Source organism: Melospiza georgiana, chromosome 19, assembly GCF_028018845.1.
Source record: "Melospiza georgiana isolate bMelGeo1 chromosome 19, bMelGeo1.pri, whole genome shotgun sequence".
In the NCBI taxonomy this organism is placed as follows: Eukaryota; Metazoa; Chordata; class Aves; order Passeriformes; family Passerellidae; genus Melospiza; species Melospiza georgiana.
The window spans coordinates 8,355,996-8,380,849 of record NC_080448.1 but is presented as its reverse complement, the minus strand read 5'-3'; the positions used below and the strand labels follow the sequence as shown (position 1 = coordinate 8,380,849).

Below are 24,854 nucleotides of genomic sequence, written 5' to 3'. Positions count from 1 at the left end.
CACCTCTCAGTGGGACACTCCAATTTACAATTCCTTCATCACCCAGCTATTAAAAGCAAACAAAAACCATTAAATTGCAAACCTTAAAATAAGATCCAAACCCATGACAGCATATCTTCCCTCACATCAATATCTTGAATTATTACTAACACAGCAATATCCCGAATTATTTAAATTTTAACTTGGAAACAAGACCATTAATTAAGAAATAAATAAACAAAAAAAATCACATTTAAAGCATTTATTTTGAAAAATAAAATACAAAAGATCATTGAATTGTAATTGTACATGTAATTTATCAACTTTTTTTTCTTTTTAAATAAAAGATATTTAACATTTTTCACATATGAATAAAACAAACAACTTTTCCACCAAGAATCTTTCAGGACAAGCACAGACCACTCTTGAAAGCTTTGTACATTCAAAACCAAACTGCTACAAGAAACAAAAAAAAATAAAATCTGAAGATGGAGCCCTGTAATTAAAACAGAGGAGCAATTTCAGAGACAGGCATTGCTTCCGCATTTTTTAAAACCTTAAAAAAAAATAATTGTGCGAATGTAATGCAGTTCTACATTAACATCTGTGATTTTTTTTTTGTTTTTTAACAGCTTTACATGCGCTCACAACAGCAAAATTTGGAACAAAAACAGATGAAAGAAAGAGGAGAGAACATTCTGAAGAGAGCAGGCCAAGAGCAGCACATCTCTGATGCCAGGGGGACAGGCCTGAGGGATCCTTCCCATGGAAAAGGCAGCAGCTGATCTTCAAAGGAAAAACAAATAAAGTTATGTTGGAATATTTCCTGGTGATATTCAGCTTTTTATCCTGGACAGCATTTTGGAATTACAAATATTGCAGAATTAAGAGCAGCCACTGCTGTCTCAGCAGGTGGAAATCACTGCCAGGACAAATCCCACTGTAAGGAATGGAGCTGCTTGTCCCTCCTTTATCATTGAGAGACTGCTTGCAGCATGGTACAAAAATAAATAAAACATTGTTTTTCCACTGACATCCCAAAGCCTTGTGACCCAGTGGGAAGTTATGCTGGGAAGTTCCCAGTTTGGTTTCTTCAGACAGAAATATTGCAGGTTGAAACCCATTTTTCAGAGCTAAGTGGCAAAGTGAGGTTGATGCTTTCATTATTTCAAATTGACTGTGTGAACAGATGATGGTTTCTCTATTGATTTCACAGTCAAGGTCTGTAATTCATCTCTGGGAAGATTTTAGAGCCATTTTTTCCACAGAGCTATATTTAGGGTGTTTATATTTATGGCCACATAAGGATCTATTTTGGGGATATTTGTAGGGCACACTGCTTTGGGCTATTTTTAACCTGGATTTAAATTTTGCCATCTTTTGTTGTCAGGCCAGAACATCTGATAGCAGAATAATCCTGGATTAACACAGGAAATCTTGTATCACTCATTCCTTAACTGGTCTGGAATTTATCCTGCAAAGTTTTGTCACTGTTGATTCAGTGACTAAAATGCAGCTTTTTGAAAATACTGGCTGTGAGATGTTAAATCAAATATCACAAACCAGCTCTTCTTTAGCAGCTTCCTTTAGAAAACATAACTTCATATTTATCTTACCCATGGAGTTACAGAAGTTAAACAAAAATCATCTTGAACTAAGAACAACAAATGAGCAGAACTGCAATGCTCTTTTATTACCTTCTGTGCAAGAAATGTCCATTTTATCTTCTATTCCATAGGTTCAGTCTGTCAAAAAATAATTAAATTTGAATCAGCTATTTTACATTAGAGGACAAAAATATCAGTACCAATGTCTGCTCTCCAAACCTTTGAGCTCTTTAGTTACATTATGTTAATACTAAAGGAGAACACTACCAGCAACAATTTGATCAGGTTTTAATGTTTTAAGGAATATTCTTTTACTCTTCCACAGTGCTTATTTTTGTCTTTTAGATGGTCTGTCTTTGCTATGGATAAATCTGCTCAGATTTTGGTAAATACTGTATTTAAACCAAGCTAATTGTATAAATTCACCTCCTGGGATTTAACAGGAACCTCCCTATCCTGTGAAGTGAAGAAGGAATTTATCAAAGTAGTTTTGGGTACCCCAGGATAATTGAAAACCACTGATACTGTATGCAAACAAGGATTTAAAGGATTTAACCCAGGATTTATTCAAAATCAAGGATTTTTTTTTTGCTAGCACACCATCTATACAGGGTGTGCTCAATTCTGAATGATCTCCCTGCATTTTCCATCAATCCCTCTCAGCAATATTTCCCCTCTGGTAAAGCACACCCCATTATTCCTGCATCAACCCCAGGTGGAAGTGAGCCCAGCAGCTCCTGAGAATTGAGCAGCACACATGGAGCAGACACTCAGTGACAGGGACAAGGCTGGCAGCAACAGGGCTGGGATGGTTCTCCAGAGCTGAGCAAAGCAGGAGCACTGAGTGATCCAAGCAGGCAAAGAGCCAGGGAAAGCCAAGCCCACGTTAGAGATCACACAAAGGCTGCTCAGAAAGGTTTGGTGGCCACAGCAGGGTTATTTTCTGAAAACATGAAACACACACTACAGCTATGCCTCTTTACTGCTCCACGTTCATTTTATCTTGCCACGAGACTTCCTTTCTACTGTCTTCTTTGGCTGGAACAAAAGAAATCAGTTTTCCTTTTAAATCAAATGATTTTTATTTGAACAAATGGAGAAGTTAAAATGCTTTGTCTGTGGTAGATTCCTGAGTATTTTTAACCTGTTCAATGCCTGGAAGTGTTCAAGGCCAGGTTGGACAGGGCTTGGAGCAACCTGGGATAGTGGAAGTTGTCCTTGTCCATGGCAGGAGGTGGAAAAAATTATTTTTAAGGGCCCTTCAACCCAAACCATTCTGGGATTTTACAATTCTGTGATATCAACAAGACCCTGCAGTTTGAGAGCTTCACAATAAGGGTTTTTCTTTGGTTTTTTTTTTTTTTTTTTGGTAGGTCCCTAAGGGAGCTGATGACAAAGAACAGCATTTGGGGGGTACCAAATTGTGAATTTTCAGTAAAACCTCAAGTTCCATAGCACACTATTAAATCAACACCACCCCTATCCATGGCTTGGTTTGTTGACTTTGATAACATCTCTATTTATTTTAAAAATCTCTCAGTATTTATAACCCTGCCCCTCTGGACTAGACTTGCTTTAAACCAAGATAAGAAAAGATAAAGCTCCTCTAGAAGTAACAAATTTTACAATTTTGTCCACAAAAGAGGCTCAATTTCTCCTTCCATTTCACAGCAATATTGAGGCAGCTCAGGGTGACAAACACCACTCTTCACCCTGGAGTTACACACGGATTCAGGAGAGGTTTGGGATGCTGAGTTCAAGATTCCACCTCATGGATAATCAGCAAATCTCACCATCAATCAGAAAATCAGGCTCATGAAGAAGTGGTTTATAAAATAAAGGCTGTTTTATATCCTTTGCTGCTACACCCACAAAAAGGAAATTAATTCCATACTGTACCTGTGGCACTTCTCTGAGGAAGTCAGGAAGCTGAAATTCACCTTTATAGACCTGGAAAAACAAACAAAAATTTTGTTACTCAAAGGCCTCATTCACTATTGTTTGAAATGCTGAAGACCTTGCTAAAGGAAAGAGAAAAAAAAAGAAAATAAGTTTTGTGCTGTTAGCATCCACTAATGCTGGAACATTAAATATTCTGGCATATTGTCTTCTCTCTAGAGCATAATTTTTAAAAGCTCTTTTCTTCTGAGAATAAACATTCCAAAAGGCAAAAAAATGTATTCTGTTATTTTTTTTTTCCACAACAAAAGCATACTTGAAGAGTTTTACCATCCTGTCTACTATAGCACAAAGACTGACCATCCCAATGTCATGATTGTGATATTGTGAAATAATTTCAAAATAAAAATTAAAAAAGGGCACAAACCTATTTGGAAAAATTCTCTAAAGCCAGAAAATGGGAATGGGGCTGCTCCAAACCTACTCAGAGAAATTCCCTAAAGGCAGGAAATGGGAATGGAGCTCCTCCAAATCTATTCAAAAAAATTCCCAAAGCCAGGAAATGGGAATGGAGCTCCTCCAAACCAACTCAGAAAAATTCCTAAAGGCAGGAAATGGGAATGGGGCTGCTCCAAACCTACTCAGAAAAATTCCCTGAAGGCAGGAAATGGGAATGGGGCTGCTCCAAACCTACTCAGAAAAATTCCTAAAGGCAGGAAATGGGAATGGGGCTCCTCCAAACCAACTCAGAAAAATTCCTAAAGGCAGGAAATGGGAATGGGGCTCCTCCAAACCAACTCAGAAAAATTCCTAAAGGCAGGAAATGGGAATGGGGCTACTCCAAATCTATTCAAAAAAATTCCCAAAGCCAGGAAATGGGAATGGGGTTCCTCCAAACCTACTCAGGAAAGTTCCCTAAAGGCAGGAAATGGGAATGGGGCTGCTCCAAAGCCTCACCCTGAGCTGTCCTCCCTGGTTTGTGTCCCAGGAAGGAGCTCCAGGAAGCCAGGGCATGTTTATCACCATTTTCTCTGCTCTCCCATGTGTACATAGCCAGATCACAAATCCATGCCCAGCCTGTCAATATTCTGCAGTGCCTGGCACTGCAGCTGAGCCAGCTCTGAATTTCCTGCCCTGGTTCAGGACTGGATTCCCTTCCCAATCCATCCCTGGGATCCAAGGCTTCACTGAGAGCAGGAATTGCTCCACACCCTCACTGTGGCACTCTGATATTCCATGGTTTAGATAAAACAGGAACAGCTCTCATCTGTATTCAGCCAGGGGCCACTGGCATTCCCACATGGGAACGCTATGAAAAGTCACCCTGGGCAGAAATTCAGTGTGTGGCTATTGGAGCCTTGCTCCACCATAAATATTTATAAGTCAAGGAGAGGATTTTTCATTTTGTGCTTTTATCCAACTATTTAAATGCAGGTTGTGTCCCAGAGAACAGGAATGGAAGTTACAAAACAACATTGTCACAGCAAAAATGTTCCAGAATAACCTCAGCAAGGGTCACCAGAAAAACCAGGATTTTGTGTTAGGTGGAAGGAACAGACAGGAACCTTCTCCTTTGCTGGGAATTCTTAAAAATCAATTAATCCTGATGGTGACAGCACTTTGTGACTGATTCAGAAAAGGACAAACCAGAATCCTTCTCCTTTCCTTCTCCTGCAATTCTGACTCAGTCTAGTTTTTACATTGCACATCTCAATTTGTGTCTGCTCTAAAAGCTTCACCTCTGCAGGAACAGCACCTGACAGCACACGGCCATGATCAGCAATATTAAGAAGAACAATGACACTCAAAGCAAATGTTTTGAGGGTATTTTATATTATATTCGCATGAAAATATCAGCATTTACACAGCACAATTTATCCAGGCAAATCCAAGCAGTGGTAGGCCCAAGATGAGATTGAACACAAATTTTGGTTCAGAACTGACATCACCTAAGGGTTGGTTTTGTCAGGAGGAGACTGCACAAAAACTGGTTTAAAGTAGCTCCAAAAACATAAATGGTCCCTTTTGAATCAAAACCCAGGCATCAACAAGAATCCAGAAATCCTAAAAACAATGACTCCATCTGCAGCCAAAGAAATTAAAGAGGCTTCAGACTCCAAATTCTTTTCTGACCAATTTGTAAGTGTAGAACACATCACTCACTGTGGCATTACAGAGACAGAAGCAGGATATTGGAATTATTTCCAGTCTCAGCAAGAATTCAGTAAATTGAGGAGAAATGGGGTTTATAATTTCTAAGGGAATTATTTTGCAAGTCCAAATGGAATTCCAGAAGAGGGGGATCTGAAGCCTGTGTCAGTTTGTTGTTCAGTGTTGGCAGTATTCAAGCTGCTCTATTAAAAAGCAAAACACATTCTTATAGCCAAACTGAATGGATATTATCCTCAAAAAGAGATCAGAAAACAATTTTCACATCCAGTTGCCTGAGAAAACCCCTTTAAACACACAGGGAGAACTTCAGAAGTGTCTTTAAACACACAGGGAGGACTTCAGAACAGAAGTGTAACCTAGAATTCTTTTTTATAGAAGATTAAAGCTTTTTTTTTTCACCCACTTTCCTGTCTGCTTTGGAAAGAGTCCCATTATATTTGGACAGTTCCAGTACACAAAAATAATGGGTTTTTTTTGTGTAAAAGTCACTCTGCAACTAAGTGTGCTTGGGCTTGGTAAACTTTAAAATATCTAAGCTGTAGAGTGTAAGATGTTTAATTGTAAAAGGAAAAAAAAATAATTAAAGAACACTGGCAAAACCAGAGCTGAGCCCCTTCCTAGAACCACTCCACAGCACATGGAGGGCTCATCTTCCAGATTTTCCTGAACTTTTAAGGCAGCTTTAAAGGTTTACACAATTCTTCACCTCTGCTGGGCCTGCCAAGGAAGGGCCATGGGAGATGGAAATGTTTACCCAGCAGGGACAACACAGAGCAGGATCTTACACAGGCCCAGCAATGGCTGCCAAAAGGCAGCTCCAACCACTCCTCAGTGTGCATTTTAGTTGGGAATAACTCTCTTTATGCATTATTAATCATATTTGTGCTGAGTTAAGGGGTTTGGGATGCCTTTTTAAAAAAAAAAAAATGAGATAGCAGCACCTCTGGAGAGAAACAATGCAGTTGGGAATCCACATGTTGGAAGAAAAACCCATTAAAGTGAATATTTAATTTAGAGGGGACTGAGAAAGTTTGTGCTGTTGTGGTCACATGGAAGATGGAATAAATCCAAATTTTTGTTTTAAGTATCACAGAAAACACCCACAAAGCCAAATGACTTTATGATCAGGGTAATCAGTGAAAATAGAGATGCAGGGCCCTGAGCAGCTGGGCATCCAAACAGCACAATTACCCCCATCCCTTAGGATAAATGATAAATACACTTTTTACCTTTATCACAGACTGTTCCTGCCCTTAAAACCTCAAAGAGAAACTCCTGAAACCCTGCTCGTCATGGATGTTTTGACTCTGATCAGGAGATGGTTCCTCACAATGTGAACCAGGCATGAGACTGGAGTGAGGAAACTCTGCTTTTATCTCCAGGTGTTGCCATCAGCTGAACATAAAACACCTTTAGCTGAACATAAACCAGAGCTGAGAACAGCTGTGGGCTGGCAGTAGAAGAACCACAGAATTCACAGAATTCCCAGAATCACCAGGTTGGAAGAGACCTTCGAGATCATAGAATCCAACCCAGTCCCAGCACCTCAGCTACACCCTGGCACCCAGTGCCACATCCAGGCTTTGTTAAACACACACAGGGATGGGGACTGCACCACCTCCCCAGTCCCAAAATTCCCAGAATTCACAGAATCACCAGGCTGGAAAAGACCTTGAAGATCATGGAGTCCAACCCAGCCCCAACACCCAAACCCTGGCACCCAGTGCCACATCCAGCATTTGTTAAACACGCTCAGGGATGGGGACTGCACCACCTCCCCTGACAGAACATTCCAGAACTTCATCACCCCTTCTGTAAAAAGTTTTTCCTAACATCCAACCTATTTGAACAGTGCTGGTGAAAAGCACAGCTCCTCCTCAGAAATTCTGTAACTCCACCTCTGCATCTCTCCAGGACAGGGAGCACAGCTCCATGAAGAAGTTAAAAGAACTGACTGGAGTGTGTACTCCAAGCATACAAATTGATTTAGGGGGAAGGATGTGCCAAAGAAAATCTGATGTAATTGATGACAGATGGGAGAGGAAACCACTGTGCCAACCATAACACAACCAAGCGGCTTCTCCTGGGGGCAGGCAGAGCTCTGCAGCTGGGAGCTGCTCTCTCCTCTTCTGCTGGCTTCTGGCAAACTGAAATTCACTTTTACACCATCTCACAGTACTGATAAGGACGTTTCACACACTGTTCTCATGAGGAGTGAAGCACTTTTGTGTTTCACCCCACAGACGTTGGGCTAGCAGCTCACACACAGCTTAATTATTTGCATTTTCTGCATAATTTACAGCTGAAAACTTCATTTACTTCAGGATGTTGATTTCCTCTCTGCTCAGGATGTAGAAATTGTTAAAACTCGAGGAGGGAACAATGAGTAATTATGTATCCATAAGGAAGGAACCCTTGCAGTGATAAATGAACAGATCAGCAACAGAATTACAAGAAAACAAAAACACATTCAGGGAAGGCAAAATCCCCTCCTTGGAGAGGTCACAGGCAGGGAACAGCACAGCCCTGGCCAGAGCTTGCTCTCCCTGCTCTGCATTCCTTAACTGAGACAAGAGACACTGTCAGAAAAGATAAAATTGTCAGGCTGAACAGAAAACAGAGCAACACAAAGTTCATGGTTTTTAGTGAACACATCAGGAAAATCTGCTGGACTCGTGGCTGGCCCAGGGCAGGTCCTGTCAGAGATGTTTGATTTCCCAGCACAGCACTGGGAAAGCAGCACAAGAGGAGACAAAGCTCCCCTCATGCTCTGGCAGCTCCCCAAACAAAATCAGAGACGTTAAAATACAAACCCAGGTTGTTTCTTGTTATTTTTGTGCTGCAGGAGCACAGAAACCAAACCTCAGCATTTTGGTGTCCTCCACAGGTAAGAGGCAAGTGAAAAATCCAAATTTAGCAGAGAGCACTGCTTCCCTTGCATACCTGCAAGGGGACAGCATTTCTAATTTAAGCACTGTCCTTTAGCTGGAGAAAATCATCATTTGTCTCCAGACTGACTAATAAAAGAATTATATTTAAGCTGTACATATGGAAGTCACCAGCAGGGGACAGAAAAGGAGAAAAGAGGACTAAAGAACAGCAGCTGAGTGTTCAGAAAGCTCAGGAAAATCAATATTTTGCACCACACCAGCCATCTCTTTCCATTCTTCTCCAGTAGCAGCCCTTGGTTTAGGAATTTTGACACTGCTGGTTGTCACTTCCATGATTAAGAGCAGCAGCTTTAAATTGTTGAGCATTATTTTCACTGTTGAGCATTATTTTCACCTTTAAATGCAATTTGTGGTCTTTTCCAAGAAGGGACAGATTTTGCTCAGCTTTAAAAGTCTAAACTTTATCTGTTTTCAATGAATACAATTCAAGTTCTGTGTTCACTTTAAAGTCTTGGAGACCACAAATACAAATATAAATATAAGAGAGCTGCTTCCAAATACAAAATGAGCCAATAAATGGCTACAAACAAGATCCAGATATTCTTACTATGCACTGAAAAGCAATTCTGGAAAGATTTTCTGTGGCCAGCTTCATCCATATTCAAGATACCCAGTACAAAACTCTGTGAAAGGCTATCCCAGGTGAAGAAGCTTAAAGAAAGCAAAATAAGTGCTCCAGTGATTTACAAATTCACCAGCTCAGAGTACACAGGAACACACTTCACTTGCCAAGTGCCAGCTCCAAAAGGCTGGAAAAACCCAGATTTATTTATTTTACCCATTTAAATAAATGCTTTTTTTTTTTTTTTTTTCTTCAGGCTGCAGTAGCAAGGAATAAATTAGCACAGGTTCCTGGAGGAGAAAGGAAACCCCACAAGAGCAAACGCACACATCAGAGCCTAAAACTGCCTGAAATTTTTATGTTCCTCTATTTTTAAAGAAATATTCTAAGTTTTGAACTCTCCATCTTGAACTCTCTTGCTTTCAGCATTCATTCAGAACACGTTCCACATTTTATCTGTACAAACCACACATGCAAATGGAATTTTTGCAAAGAACAAGTGACTAGAAAAATCTATACTGGGTAATACAATAATCAACAAAATTAAAATGCTGTCTGGGGCTGTGAGTAAAGCTATTAAACTGAAATAGCAGCCAAAATATTAATGAGTGTTCCATATGTCTGCAATATTTAGATCAGCTTCAGTTTTTAACAGCTGCTCTTAGCATGAGTAAACAAACAAATTATCCTTCAAAGCAAACTTGGAAAAAGCCTCAGCAAACTCTCAGCCTTTGAAATTAGGTTTTCATTTCTTTAAAGTTGCCCTGGTTTTGTTTATTACCTGAATTCTTCTCATGTATTGTGAAATCAAACCCATTTCAAGAAGAGACAGAAATCCTGACAAGTTTTACAGCTTGTCCCACACAGGTGGAGGCTCGGAAAGGTCAGCAGGCTGTAAAAACTTCTGTCCATTTTATCACTGAGACACAACCAATAAAATTTGCAATTTCTAGTACTGAACACTTATTTTAACTGCAGACAACTTCATTTGTTTGTGACCCTTTTAAAACAGGGAACTTACAAACTGTAACCAAATAGGGTGGGTTACTTTTTCCATGCTGAGCTAGCAGCTATTAATTAAAAAAATCAACCTGCCAGCCTTGAACACACTGATTGTTGATTAATGACAATTTTTCTAAAAAGAAATAATGCAAGAGTGTTTAGGGACTTCACAAAGCCCAATTCCTTTTTCATTTCTATCTCCCCCATCAGTATTCCAAGCAGTTTATTCAGGATCAGAGGGCTGGTGGAAGAAAGTCCTTTGAAATTGTTTAATTCAATTTTTTTTCCCTGATTACTCTGCTGCAGCAGAAAAAGTCACTTTCTTTTAATAAACTAAGACCAAAAAGAACAGAAGCAGAGTTATTAATTCTATTTCCAACAATGCTAATGAGTTTTTCAAGGGATACCTCCAGGGATAAACAGCTCTAACAGCCCAACTACTCAAGTTCCAACAACATTAAATTCAGACTCAAATCCTTAAGTTTAGGTTAATCAGCACCAGACCTTTCTCCATCTTTGGGTTGTTCTACAAAGAACTGGAAAATCAGACATTTTGATCATCTTGAGCTGTTTTCTATGGGTCATTTTTCAAACCCCACTGAGTATTTGGGGGGTAAATTTGGGCCAGAGCTTTTGCCAAATCTCATCTAAAAAAACTGAGCTCGTCCATCAAGTTTGAAATCCAGACAAGAAAACTTTTCCTGCTGTTAATTATGACTCAGTCTAATTTTTATATTATAAATCTTGATTTGTGTCTGCTCTAAAAGCTTCACCTCTGCAGGAACAGCATTTAACCCAAATAAACACCTAACAGCAGATGGCCAAGATCAGCAAGATTAAGAAGAACAATGTTACTGAAAAGCAAATGTTTTATATTATATTTTTTATATTTTATATATCATATTATATATAAAATATTATATTGTATCACATTATATCATATATTACACCATATTGTATTATACGATACTATATTATATATTGTATTTCATAGTATATATTTCATATAATATAAAATATATATTATATTTCATATAATATATAATATATTGTATATTATATACTGTATTTTATACATTATACAGTATATATTATATATAATAAATACTATATACTATATACTATATAATACGTAACATAGTATTTGTTTATTTATATCATTATATATTTATATTATATTATATAGTATTAACATATTATATAAAATATAATATATAATATATAAAATATAATATATAATATATAATATATAATATATAATATATAATATATAATATATAATATATTATATATTATATATTATATAATATAATATATTACATATTACATATTACATATTACATATTACATATTACATATTATATATTATATATTATATATTATATATTATATATTCCCATGAAAATATCAGCATTTCCACAGCACAATTTACCAAGGCAAACCCAAGCAGTGGCAGGCCCCAGATGAGGTTGAACACAAATTTTGGTTCAGATCTGACCTTTCCAGCTCCCCAAATTTCTGGGCAGCTCTCAGGAGGTTCAGCTCCTCACACCAAGGAGCACAGCTCAAGACCCCAAAGAATTCTTTCATTTCCCCCAAAGAAAAACCATTGTGAAGCAGCAAAAAGTGTCAGAACAGACTGCAAACCCCCAGAGCACACACAAGGCTCCTGCCCTAGAGCTGAAATCCATTCAGTCAGTGATTAAACCCACAAACTCCTTACCCTCCTGGTGTTTTCCACCACTTTCTGATCTGGCTTGCCATAATTGGGGGGGTTGGCATAGGGGTCATAGCCCAGCTTGGCCAGCATGGGGGCAATCACTGGCATGTCCTGCAGGACATCAGCTGGGATCTTCCCCACCCACTTGGACAGGGCTTCCACATTCACTGGCTTGATCACTTGGTCAGTAGATCTTTCAACCCTGGGGAAGGAAAAAAAAATATATATTTTCCATTATTAATGATTTAATTTTCAATTTCCATTATACTCTTTCCATTATACTACTTCCAAACAATTATTCTTCAATAGCATTAAGACCTTTAGCCTGTTTTATTTGGGGCTTTTTTGTTTGTTTTTTCTCCCATTTTTCTTCTTTCCCTCTCATAATTTCATGTTTTCTACAGAGCTCATGGGAAGTGAAGTTTTAATGAGAACAATTTGCACAATATTTGCAGATGCTGTCAGGTTTAGGCTCTCACACTGTGCTGAAACAATTCCTTTATTCCATAAAAACAGCAGAGAAAGCCCAGGAACTGTTAAGTGAAAAGTAAACCCACACCTACATATAAATCCATTTTCCCACTGGCACATTCCCACATTTGCTGTTTAATTGTCTGGGATTTATTAAAAGCTGTATTCCAAATTCCAATCCATGTGTTATTTCTTCTCACAACCCTTCTGTGATTAATTTTTTTTAAACTTGTTTAATAAAAGAGAGACCTGAGATGACAGAAAGCTACAAACTAAAAGAAATATTTTCCATAATAATTCCTTTGATTGTTTGGTTTTTACACAGATCTTAAAGGCAAGTGCACAATTAATGTCATATTTAGAAAATCATTGATTTCTTGTTCATTTAATGTAATTTTCATTTTTGCTCTACTTTTGTGTTTTATTTTTCCAGGGAAGAAACCTGGCACTGCTTTGTTCTGTCTTTCTGATTGTCAGACACAAAACTTCTTTACTGTGCTTATTCCTGGAACAGAATTCAGGTTGAATAATTGAAAACTCCCTGAGTTTTTACTCTAAATAATTTAAAACTTTTTTTTTCCTGACCTCAGAAAGAGTTTGGACATTTTTGGATATATAAAAGGAATATTTCTGTCTGCCTCACAGCTGAGCACACAGCAGTCACCAGAGTTCACCTTGTTCCTCTTTTTTATTCCTCAGCAGAACTAAAATCCTCGCAGGCCAGAGGAAGGAAATCACTCATCCAGTGCTGGAAGGTGAAATAATCTAAATACAATCAACAAAGAACAAACCAGACAGGGAAATGCTCATAAAGAAACTGCCTTGGCAAGCAGGGCCTTCAATTGGTGTTTTATGGAAGCTGAAAAACAAAAAAACCTCTAAAAAACACCCAGATTTTTCAGCTTTATCCTCTTCAGAGGATATAAAATTTGAAATAAAAATTTGCAGAGCCTCAAACCAAAGGCAGGAGCTCAGAAGGGGATTTTGGGACCAGGAGTTGTGACTAAATTTCAACATTCTGAGGGTTGTTAGACTGAGCTCCTAAGTCTGGATGGAAAATTAAGAAGTTTTTTGTGATCATTCTAACTAGAAGATGAGCATCTGACTCCACATTAAATTAGCAAGAAAAGAGCTGCTGAAAATTGAGATTTAGAAGTTCAAAGCATCACAAGAGGAGTCCAGAGGTGGATTGGGACACTCAGGAAAAAAAATATCACGAGGTGTTTGAAAAAAGTAAAATTTATTTATGGTCCTTAGAGCCAGCCAAGCCTGAAACCTCCTCACCAAAACTGCAAATTGATTTGGGAATTTAAAATCAGAGTGATACTGGGAGAACAAGGAAATGAGCTTGCAGGACACCCCAACAATGGGTGTTAAGATAAATTTGAGTCTAAATTTGTCACAGATGGATTCCCCACCCTGATGACAAATTTTAAATGTGTGTTTTGTCCCTCTCATTTTAATCTTTGCTAACAATATCCTCAGCATGAAACACTTCCTGGTGATTGACCACACTTAGCACTGATAAAAAATCCACTGCTAAAATCCAACTGATAAAAAATCCACTGCTAAAATCCAACTGATAAAAAAATCCACTGCTCCACATTTGGGCAGGTTAAATCCTTCTCTGTGCTTTCAGTTAAGGTGGGAAGGAAAATAAAACAATTTGTGGGAAGGAAAAAAAAAATCAATTTGTGGGAAAGATTCCTCAGATGAAGAATTTATGAAGACTGTGAGGGAAGACAGATTGGGGGCAGGAGGAAAGAAAAAATGTAAAAATCCAAACAGAAAAACAAGGGAACACCAATTCTTGGGGAAATTGATGATTTGGCAGTGATTCCAGCTCTAGGAAGAGTTTCAGCTTTGGGAAGCACACAGGACTAACCCCAAATAATTCTGCATCTGTACCAGAATCAAATGAGAGCTATGTACTAAATATAGTAAATTCTGAAGTAATTCTGCCTAGACAGCTATTTCCAGAAAAAACCTAATAAAAACTGCTCTAGAGGGGTTGACATTTCTTTACATCAGTGGTCAGCACAGCTGCTTTCACTTAGGCAAATGCCAGAGCTCAATTAACAATCCTGGTTAGAGCATGGAGCCCATAATGAATTCCTTCAACAGCCACGTTGGCAGGGACTTCAGACCCCAGAAAATCCCCATTCCTACAAATCCTGCACATCCCCACAGCCCTTGCAGTTTTTCCTGGATAAAAATCAAAATTAAGGGTGAGAAATAAATTGTGGACATTTATTAGCGGGTACTAACATGGTTATAAAGATGTGATGCTGTGATCTTGTTCTCAAAATGATTTTAAATATCTCAAGATGGTAAAAACTTGTCAGAATTCTTTTATAAAAATATCTGCAACAATTAAAACATCTCCAGCATCCTAGGCTGGAGCTGAATCTGAAGACCTGGAGGTCTCTTAGGTGAGTGAGAGGTGATGAAAGCAGGGGGCTCTGCTTGTTTGCAGAAGTTTTTACACAATATCCCAACTGGGAATGCCAAACCCAGCAGGTTTTCACTGGAACAGGAGCATCAAACTGGGAAATCTCAAGTTCTCCCTGCACAATTTCAACTGGAATGTCAAACACACAACACAGGCATTGAAAGTTTTGATATTCACTGAGATTTCTGCAGCCCTTGAAGGCCTGAGTCACTGAAATCATCAAATCCTGCAATGAAAACCAAATTTCACCACCCACTGCAAGGGTATTGGATTAGATAAAGCCACCCCAGACACAAACCCCATTTCTCAGTCTTCTTCCAGCACTGCCAGAGCCTCCTGAAATCAGAAATTGCTTCCTCAGATCATCTCCTGAGAGATAATAAAGGCATAAAGAACTCTGGGACCAGACTGAATTGAGGGTCATAAGAACATGTCCACACTCTTATCTTAAATGTGAAGGTTTTACTAAAAAAAAAAAACCACCCACATCATCATCATCATCATATTTACTAAAAATAGACACCTTTTTGTATTATTGTTATTATTATATTTAATAAAAAAACCCCACATTTTTTGTTTCTGAAGATTAAGAAAATGGCTTTGCTCAAGCCATTTTCCAAATTTTTAGAAACAAATATTCTCAACTCCTCACAGCCCATTCCAGCCGATTTAATAAGAATTATTAGTAAGAATTCAGTAAGGTGGTTGAGTTTTATGGTATAAGGGTCAATCAATTTTTAAAAACACCCATCTAGGAGCTGTAAGACAGTAATATTTTACTAGAAATAGGATTATAGATATTTTTTACTTAAAGCTTGGCAACCACCAAAATAAATAAAAAAAAGTAAAAATAGGTTATCTCCACTCAGGTGCTGCTGAAGCAGCCACAAACCCCAGGAACTGGGGAGAAGTTCCCATGTGGATCAGGTTCCAAGCAGGTATCACAGGATAACATTTCCACATTTTCAATCTGCTACTGAACAACACTGCCAAGAAAAGGGATGAGATCCCTTCCTGATAACCTGGGAACAGTAGAGGCTTTTCCTCAGTGGGAATGGTGATGTGAAACCTCCACAGTGTAAATACCTAATTGTTACCTGAGTTTAGAGTTCTCTTTGTAATCACTGATAATAATTTTGTATTTGTTTTAAATCAAATGCCTTTACAATATATTAGAAAATCCACAGCTGTGTTCCTAGGCATTAAATGAAGGAAATTTCCCCATTTTTATTTCTCAAAACTGGAGTTTAAATAACTAGAATTGCTCTGGAGCAGCCTGTGAGTGCTTGCTGTGCAAGGTGCCTCTCACTCAGAAGCACTTGGCCAGTGCTGAATATTCCAAATCCAGGAGCTGAGTAATTGAACTGGGCAGCCCTTGCTGCTGGAACAGGGCTTCTTATTCAGGATTTTAAAAATAATTCTGATGGATTCAAAAATAGGAGGAGTGTCAAAATGTGACATTTTTCTCTCAATGTAAAGATGAAACAGCTTCTGTATTTCAGCTGTGGACAGTGGCAAAGAAACCAGAGTAATTTAACCAGAGAATAAATCAGATTATCTCTTAACAACACCCATCCAGTTTTCCTAAGCAGAGCTGAGTTTTGGATTCTGAAAGCAGCTGAATCAGGTGCACAGATGGCCCAAGAGAACAGTGAAAGATCTGCTTACAACAAGGTTACTTTTCACCAAAAAGTTTGTCATTTTGGGAGCACATGCCAGGAGCAAAGCTGCCAGCTCTGCTTTCTATTCTCTTGGAGCAGTTTCTCCACTTTCCTGGAAGAGGATGTTCCTGGCAAACTCAGCTCCAAGGCCATTCCTGCACTACAGCAATATTGCTGCTGAACTCTGTGGGTGACACCAGGCTGGATAAAACAGCTCAGCTTTATTTAGGGCCACAGAGAAAAGCAAAGCTCTATCAGATATTCAAATTCAACTTGGCCTTGACTGGTACAACTTTGTTCACATTACACAGTGACAAATCTGAGATTGCAAATTGCTCATTAGCATTAAAGATGCACCAAAAATCAGCTGCCCAAGGGAGAAACTGAAACCAAGCTGTGATTTTTATAAACAAAATATACTATTTTGTATATATATTTTATATATTATTTTAGCTATATTTGATATACTTTAAAATATTTTTATATACTATAGTATAGTATATTTTAATGTACTATTTCAGTATAGTATACTATATTTTTATTTACTACTTTAGTATCCTATACTATATTTTTATTTACTACTTTAGTATAGTATACTATATTTTTTATATACTATTTCAGTATAGTATACTGTATTTCTTATATACTATTTTACTATAGTATAATGTATTTTTAATATACTATTTTACTATAGTATTGTGTATTTTTATATAATATTTTAGAATAGTATAGTGTATTTTTATATACTATTTTACTATAGTATATTTTTATGTACTATTCTAGTACAGTATACTATTTTTTACGTACTATTTCAGTATAGTATACTATATTTTTATATACTATTTCAGTATAGTATACTATATTTTTATATACTATTTTACTATAGTATACTATATTTTTAATGCACTGTTTTAGTAGAGCATATTATATTTTAGTGTATTATTTCAGTAGAGGATACTATATTTTTAGTATATTATTTCAGTAGAGTATACTATATTTTTATATACTATTTTACTATAGTATACTATATTTTTAATAGTATAGTATATATAATAGTATACATAATAGTATAATATAGTATGTAATAGTATATATAATATATATACTATAGTATATATATAATATAGTATATATAATAGTATATATAGTATATATAATAGTATATTTTTAATATAGTATATAATAGTATATATAATATATACTATAGTATATATATAATATAGTATATATAATAGTATATATAGTATATATAATAGTATATTTTTATACTATTTCAGTATAGTATAGTATTCTGTATTTTTTATATACTCTTTTAATATAGTATAGTATTTTTATATACTATTTCAGTATAGTATACTATATTTTTTATATACTATTTTACTATAGTATTGTGTATTTTTAATATACTATTTTACTACAGTATTGTGTATTTTTATATACTATTTTAGAATAGTATAGTATATTTTTTATATACCATTTCAGAACAGCACAAGGTGAAGGACAAAAGCTCATACTCACTTGGAAAGAGAAACCCCCCCTGCTTTTCCAATCATCTCCTCGTGGTGCAGCACTGCCTGGTTCCAGGGGATGTGCAGGAACTTGAGCAGAGTCCTCATCCACCTCTCGGGGTGCAGCACCAGCTGCTCGTAGTGCACCAGCATGCACCTCTGGAATCCCACCTCCATGCACTGGTTGTACATGGTCTCTATGGCCCGGTTCCACTTGGTCAGGCAGTCCCTGTAGCTGTTGAGGTCAAAGCCAGCTATGGTGACCCTCCTGGAGATCATGGAGTGCACCGAGGCGCGGCCATCCCGCACCATCAGCAGGAATTTGGCGTTGGGGAAGATCCTGGCCAGGTAAGTCAAGGATTTCAGAGCGAAGGGATCCTTGTTGCACAGGTAGGGAGCGGGCTCGCCGTGCTTGACGATGATCTCCAGCAGGAAGGCCTGCATGGCCGAATCCAGCACCTCATCCGTCACCCCGGCCTCGTCCAGGCGGATTTTCTCCTTGCTGGACCTGGCCCACATCTGTTTGACGGCCAGGATCCTGGGGATCACCCTGGTCTCCTCCCCGCAGCGGATGTCGGGGTGCGCGTCCAGCATGGCGCGCATCAGCGTGGTGCCGCTGCGGGGGACGCCCCCGATGAAGATCAGGGGCATGTCCTTGCTGTAGGGCAGGCTCCTGTTGGCACTGCCACCGATGCCACTGGGGGCCGTGCCCAGGGCGGCCCTGGCGCCGTCCCCCCGCGGGGGCTGCCCGCGCTCCTCCATGCGGTGGTGGCACTCCATGGCGTGCTGGCCCAGGTAGAACACGGTCACCGAGCTGATCACCAGGCACGCCAGCAGCAGGTTCTGCTTCAGCTTGCCCACCATCTTGGCAAGGACCAAAACACCTCCTACTCCAAATTATCCTCTAGTGCACGTGCCATGGGGATCCCAAGCCCAAATAAATTATGGTCTGGCAAGAAGAGAAAAAAATAAAGAAAAAATTAGAATATTTTTGCGATAAATGACTTTTCCAAGAGATGAGACAAAAACACCTCCTACTCCAAATTATCCTCTAGTGCACGTGCCATGGGGATCCCAATCCTAAATAAAGGTCTGGCAAGAGGAGAAAAAAATAAAGAAAAAATTAGAATATTTTTACGATAAATGACTTTTCCAAGAGATGAGACAAAAACACCTCCTACTCCAAATTATCCTCTAGTGCCATGGGGATCCCAAGCCCAAATAAATTAAGGTCCGGCAAGAAGACAAAAAAAAAAATCAACTTAGAATATTTTTACAATAAATGACTTTTCCAAGAGATGAGACAAAAACACCTCCTAATCCAAATTATCCTCTAGTGCACATGCCATGGGGATCCCAATCCTAAATAAAGAGGCAAGAGGAGAAAAAATAAAAAAAAAATTAGAATATTTTTACAATAAATTACTTTTCATGAGATAACACAAGAAATTACACTTAGAATTACTTTTCCAAGAGATGAGACAATGAGACAAGAAATTATTCTTGGAATTACTCAAGGAATTGCTTTTCCAACAGATGACACAAGATTCAGTTTGAAACCCCAAAACACAAGCAAGTTTCTCATTTCTTTATCAGAAAGAAATTTCTGAATTTCCGTAGTTTCTTATTTCTTCTTCTCATTTCTTTTGCAGTTCAGCTTCATAAAACTGCATTATTCAAAAGTAATTTTAATTTCTACAGATGAGAAGAAAAACAAACAGATGATTTCTAAACATGCATAAGAGTCTGAGCAAAACTTTTAGATAGAAAATAGTTTCAAAATCTGTCTGTTGAATTCCATTTCCAAGAAGGACTAAGGACATTCTGTGTTTTAGAGGGAATATCAGAGATTTTATCAAACACTGGTTTAGACAAATCTTTATTCTGCTGCTGGATGACTCCACCTGTATCTTTATTTTTCCCATTTTTAACAGTTGATGTAGAGAATAATTTACCTGTGTTCTGCAGCTCACCTGCTTTAGGTTTTCAGATCAGGTGAGCTGAAAACTGATTTTTCTTCCCAAAACTGACTCTTCCTCCCAAAACTCCAATGAAATTAGTACTTTATTGGAATTTTAAGGAAGATGTGGCTGTTCAGGGCTGAACTAGCTCACTCAGAATCACAGATGCTTTTAATTGGGAGGAGCTCCAAGCACGGAGGCAGGGCCAACATTTTCAAAGATTGGATTCCTCCAGGCTTTTCCATCCCTGTCAGCTCTGCAGGAACATCCCTGAGTGCTCCCTGGCCATTGTCCACCTCACCTTTTCCTCCTGAAATCAGTGTTTCACTCAGAAATGGCTGATTTGAGGAGGGTTCCAGCCCTGGGGGTGTTTTATTATGGGAAGGTGCAGGCACAGGACAGAATTCCCATCAGCAGTGGGGAAAAGCAGGGAATTCCTGCTGGGTTTTTCTCTGCCAGGGCATCCAAAACATTACAAAGCTTATTCCAATCAACAGCTGTCACAATATTCCAACCAAAATTCAGTTTTTAGTCTCTGTTACCAAAATTAATCTCAAATATAACTCAAATATTAATTCCCTTCTTTTCCTGTGAAGTGGCCAGAACACCACTCACAGGAACAATTCATCCTCTGTGAAAAGTTTCATTCTGCTCACAAACCTCTCTTTCCTTTAACTGGACCTTAAAGATCACATTAAAAAACATTAAAAAAAATATCCCTCAAATTCCCAGAAATTTAAGTGGAGGTCACCTGAACAGTGCTCAAAAAGTAAGGAAAATAAATCATGCAGTTCATATTTCCATAGCACCAAAAATCAAAGTTTCTCTTCTGAAAGATTCAGCATGCAGACCTAACTTGAAATTAGAGAAGGGGAAATTGTTCTACTTAAATAATACAGAATCTTTTAAAATTGTTTAGATACAGCACCCACTGGAGAGAAGAGTTAACCCAGAAGAAATAGCATTTCAGCACAGAGCACACAAACCCTACAAATATTTACACTTCCTCCAATCCCTACCATTACTCAGTTTGAGTAAATGCCACAAAACTAATTTCCTCAGGAAGGAAAAACAAAATCCTCCACAGAAATCTTCATGTTCCAAACTAAACCTGCTCCTTGAAGTCACACCAACATTCCCCAAATGCAGGAGTCAGGTAGGTGATCACTGGAGAAAAGTATATCAGGTCAAATTTAAGATTTATATTAGAATATCTGTTCAACTAAAATGAAATAAACCTATTTAACAACAAAACTGAAGAACTCTCAGTATTGGAGGAAAGCTGGTGATTGAAGGCTGAAATCTTTAATTTAATTTTAAGCAAGTGATGACTCCCTGTGGGCACAATTCCAGCTGTGAATTCCAGACTCTGAGGAGGTTTCCTGAATTTCTGTGAGTATTGATTCACCCACACCACCAAAATCCAGCCATGTGGGAAAATCCCACATCAATCACCCACAAACACCTTCATTCATTCAATCAGCTCAAACTTTGGGAAGTTCAAAGCTGCCAAAAGCTGCAAGACCATAAGGAATCAGGATTTAATGTCCTACAACCTTCTGTCCTGGTTTTTTATTGCCATAAAAACCAGGGCTCTGTGTGTCAGGAAAACCAGAGAGGAGCAGTCAGGAACAGCTCACAAAATTCAATTATTCTCCGAGCCAGTAAAATCCCCTGTGTGCATAATTTCCAAGGAAAGCTCTTTGGGATGAGGATGACATATGGAAGTTGCTGCCCTTGTGCAAACAAACCCCACCTTCCCTCCTCCCCATGAGTAAGGGCTCTGGAGAGCATCTGTCAGCCTGAAGGGTTATAAAAGTTATTATTGCTCTGCTGTTAACAGGAATTAAATTGACAGCGTTTCAAAATCACAGCAGGGCAATCAGCAAAGCCCTCTGAGCTTTGAAATGTTGTGGGGTTTTTATCTGAGAAGGGCAAAGCGCCACTCACCTTACAAAACCAAACCCCACCATCACCCAAACAAACACAAAAACAGGAGCTGAGGAAGTTGTGGAAGGCTACAATGGTAGAGAGGACTTTGGCAGCAAGTTTCAAGTGCCAGGATAAGAAAGAATTCCCAGAAAAAAAAAAAAAATTAGGATCCACAAGTTTCATCACAAGACAGTGCAGCCAAGCAGAATTGTGTGTAAGTGAATTTTGTGCCCAGAAAAGTCAGGCCTGTGAGTCAGCCTCAGATGATGTGAGCACAGCAGATCTGACTGCACTGCTTTGTTTCCTTCTCCTGCTCACAATTCATCCTCCTGCCCTCACCCCACGCAGCAGGTCAGGACCTTTTTCCTCAAGTTCATCCAAAAAATGTTGAAAATTTTGAGCTTAGTCAAGAGGCAATGCCATCCATTTGTATTTCGTGCTAGTCTGGGGTTTGTTGGTGTTTCAAACATTCCCTGCAGAGGAATAAAAGCTGCTCCATTCCCAGGAATCCTGTGGAGTTCCAGAGCTCAGATTTCCCTGTGGAGGCTGGACAGGGAGCAGCTCCCTTCTCCTGCTCAAGCAGAGCTTTTCCAGGCCTAAACTGAGAGGGCAGTGCCAGTGGCATCACCCATCCCAAAATAAAACACAGCCCCAGATATATAAATAGCATTTCTCAGTGATTAACTTGTCCTCTGCTTGCATGGCCTGAACTCCTGGCTCTGATTCTGACCATCAGAGCTCCTTCTAGGAAGAGCACAGCTTGGATTTTATGGGATTTGTTTTTTTGTTTTAATGGGATTTGTTCCTGATTTTGTTCCTGATTTGTTCCAAGTGCAGTGAGCAACTTCCCCTTACAGCTCCCACTGCAGGAATGTTTTCACACGTTTCAACATTGGTTGAAAAATGTAAAGGGCCCGAGTTTGAGCTCAGCTCTTCTGGGAGGAAAGGTCACACTCAGCTCTGTGTCAACAGGGCATGAGGCTCCACAGGCATCCTCAAAACAAAAAAAATCAATAAAAAAGGAGATTGTTGTGCCAGAAAGTAGGAGCAAGAGAGAAGTAGGGGAAGAGTTCACACCATTGGAAAAAATTGTCTTTCCCCTCATGTTTTCCTACCATGCTCCCAGGATTCCTGTTCCTCTTCAGGGAGCTGCTCAGTCCCTGATTCTCTGGAGTTATGACAACTACACCCCCTCCCCAGCCAAAATGCTCCAAAATACAGAAACAGAAGATTCTGATGCACAGCCTGACTACTACACCCAAAACTACAAAGGAAATTCATTTTACAGTGGCTAAATTGAATGGAAAATATCCCAAAGTGCTGCCATCCATCATCACTCTGTTGGAGAATGAGAAATGAAAATGCTGTTAGGAGTTCAAAAAGTAAATGTCAACTCTATCAGTTTCTTCCCTGCCTCTTCCTGCACCTTTCACTTTTTCTCTCTTAAAATAAATACTGGGAAAGCAGCAGGTAGTGGGAATTCTCAAGAATCACCCTCAAAACAATGCACATGTAGAAAGTGAAGAGTTATTTCTTAGAGGAACATCTCCCCTAAGCTCTTTCAGCATCCCTAAATGAAAGTTTCCATATCAGGGAATACAACACACAACTATGGAATAATTTCACTATTTCTATTACAATCACATAATACATATGCTCACACTTATGCTTTTCAGTTTTGTTACCCAAGCACTCAAAATTCAACATTTTTTGGGTTTTTCAACATTTAAGGCCTCTAAAATGACTTTAAAAACCACATAATTAAAGAGTTCTGCTTAAAATGAAATATCTTTATCTATTATGCTCTATTTACATCTAGAATATATACAGCAAATTATCAGGATTTGCATAGAAAATGGTTAAAAAAGAGTTACCAACATGCTGCTGGTTATGCAAAAACAAACAGCGTTTGTTAATTTCTACAGTTCCTGCTGGAGAACAATCCAACAAAAGGAATTTCACTGGCGACACACAGAGGCTTTGAGCTCTCTAAAGTTACACATAAAAGAAGAAAAAAGGGGAAAAAGAGGGAAAATGTCACACTGAGAGCAGACGAGTTCTCTGTGTGCTCCTCAGAGGGATTTCAGCGCTCCGTTCTACACCGGGGCACTGCAGAGACTCGAACTCCTCAGGAACAGCAAAACCACCCAGACCCACAGAAATCCGCACGGCACACTCACACAAACAAATGGAAATCGCAGCAAACCCACCTCCAGCTGAGCGACAGCTCCAACTCCTGCTATAAACGATCAAACTGCGAAACGACCAAACTGTACCGATCAAACTGAACAGAACACGCTGCTCCGGGGAAGGGAAGGTGTCCCCGGAGCCCGTTAGGCTTCTCCCAGCCAAGCCGCTCCGTACCTGCCCGCAGGTACCGACCCAGCGCTCCAGCCCCGGCCCCGGTGCTCCCCAGCCCCGCCGCGGCCACTCCGGGCCCTCCCCGGCACCGAACAAAGGCACCGGGAGCCGCTGCCGGGACTTCTCCCGCCCGCACGGAAACTTCGGCAATGCCCCGGCTGCGGGGAACGAGCACCGGCCCGGCCCTGCGCGCATCCCCGGGGCTGCCCGGCCCGCCGGGGACCCAGCGGCTCCTGCGGCCGCCTCAGGCCGCGGCCCCCAGCCCCGAGCACGGCCGGGCCGCGGGCGGGGCAGGGCGGAGCGCGGCGGGCGCGGGGAGCGGAGCGGCGGCCGCGGAACCGCCCCGGGCTCGCCTCAGGTGTGCGCGGCGGGCGCGGCCGCCCCTCACCTGCGGGGCTGCTGCTGCTGCTGCTGCCGCCGCCCCCGCGCCCGGCTGGAGCCGCGCAGCAGCGGCACGGCCGCCCCTCCGCCGCCGCGGCTCCGCTCGGGCACCATCGCAGTGCGCAGGGAGCGGGATGGGAGCGGCAGCGGCTCCGGTCGCGGGACGAGGAACGGGAGCGGCTCCGGGAGCGGCCGCGGCGCCGCCACCTCCCCTCAGCCGCGCGGCTGCGGCTGC

At 39.8% G+C, this 24,854-nt stretch overlaps 1 protein-coding gene across 6 annotated transcripts; it reads right to left on the bottom strand.

Annotated features, from left to right (window-relative positions):
• Positions 1-226: 226 nt before the first annotated feature.
• TPST1 (tyrosylprotein sulfotransferase 1) lies at positions 227-24,749 on the bottom strand. Of its 6 annotated transcripts, none has more exons than XR_009115391.1 (7): positions 24,627-24,749; positions 17,995-18,933; positions 11,896-12,094; positions 3,486-3,536; positions 2,549-2,624; positions 1,677-1,724; positions 227-765 (listed from the first exon to the last, which is right to left on the bottom strand). XR_009115391.1 is itself a non-coding variant. In XM_058037496.1 (6 exons), the coding sequence occupies exons 2-5, from the start codon at positions 18,846-18,848 to the stop codon at positions 1,707-1,709; spliced, it is 1,122 nt and encodes a 373-aa protein (XP_057893479.1). In that variant the 5' UTR covers positions 18,849-18,933; positions 24,627-24,746; the 3' UTR covers positions 227-765; positions 1,677-1,706. The 6 variants fall into 6 exon arrangements, 3 of the variants coding, with proteins under 3 accessions (XP_057893479.1, XP_057893478.1, XP_057893476.1); XR_009115393.1 differs by having other exon boundaries at positions 227-769; positions 1,678-1,724; positions 2,551-2,624; XR_009115392.1 differs by lacking the exon at positions 24,627-24,749 and adding an exon at positions 24,088-24,195.
• Between the last annotated feature and the right edge of the window lie 105 nt (positions 24,750-24,854).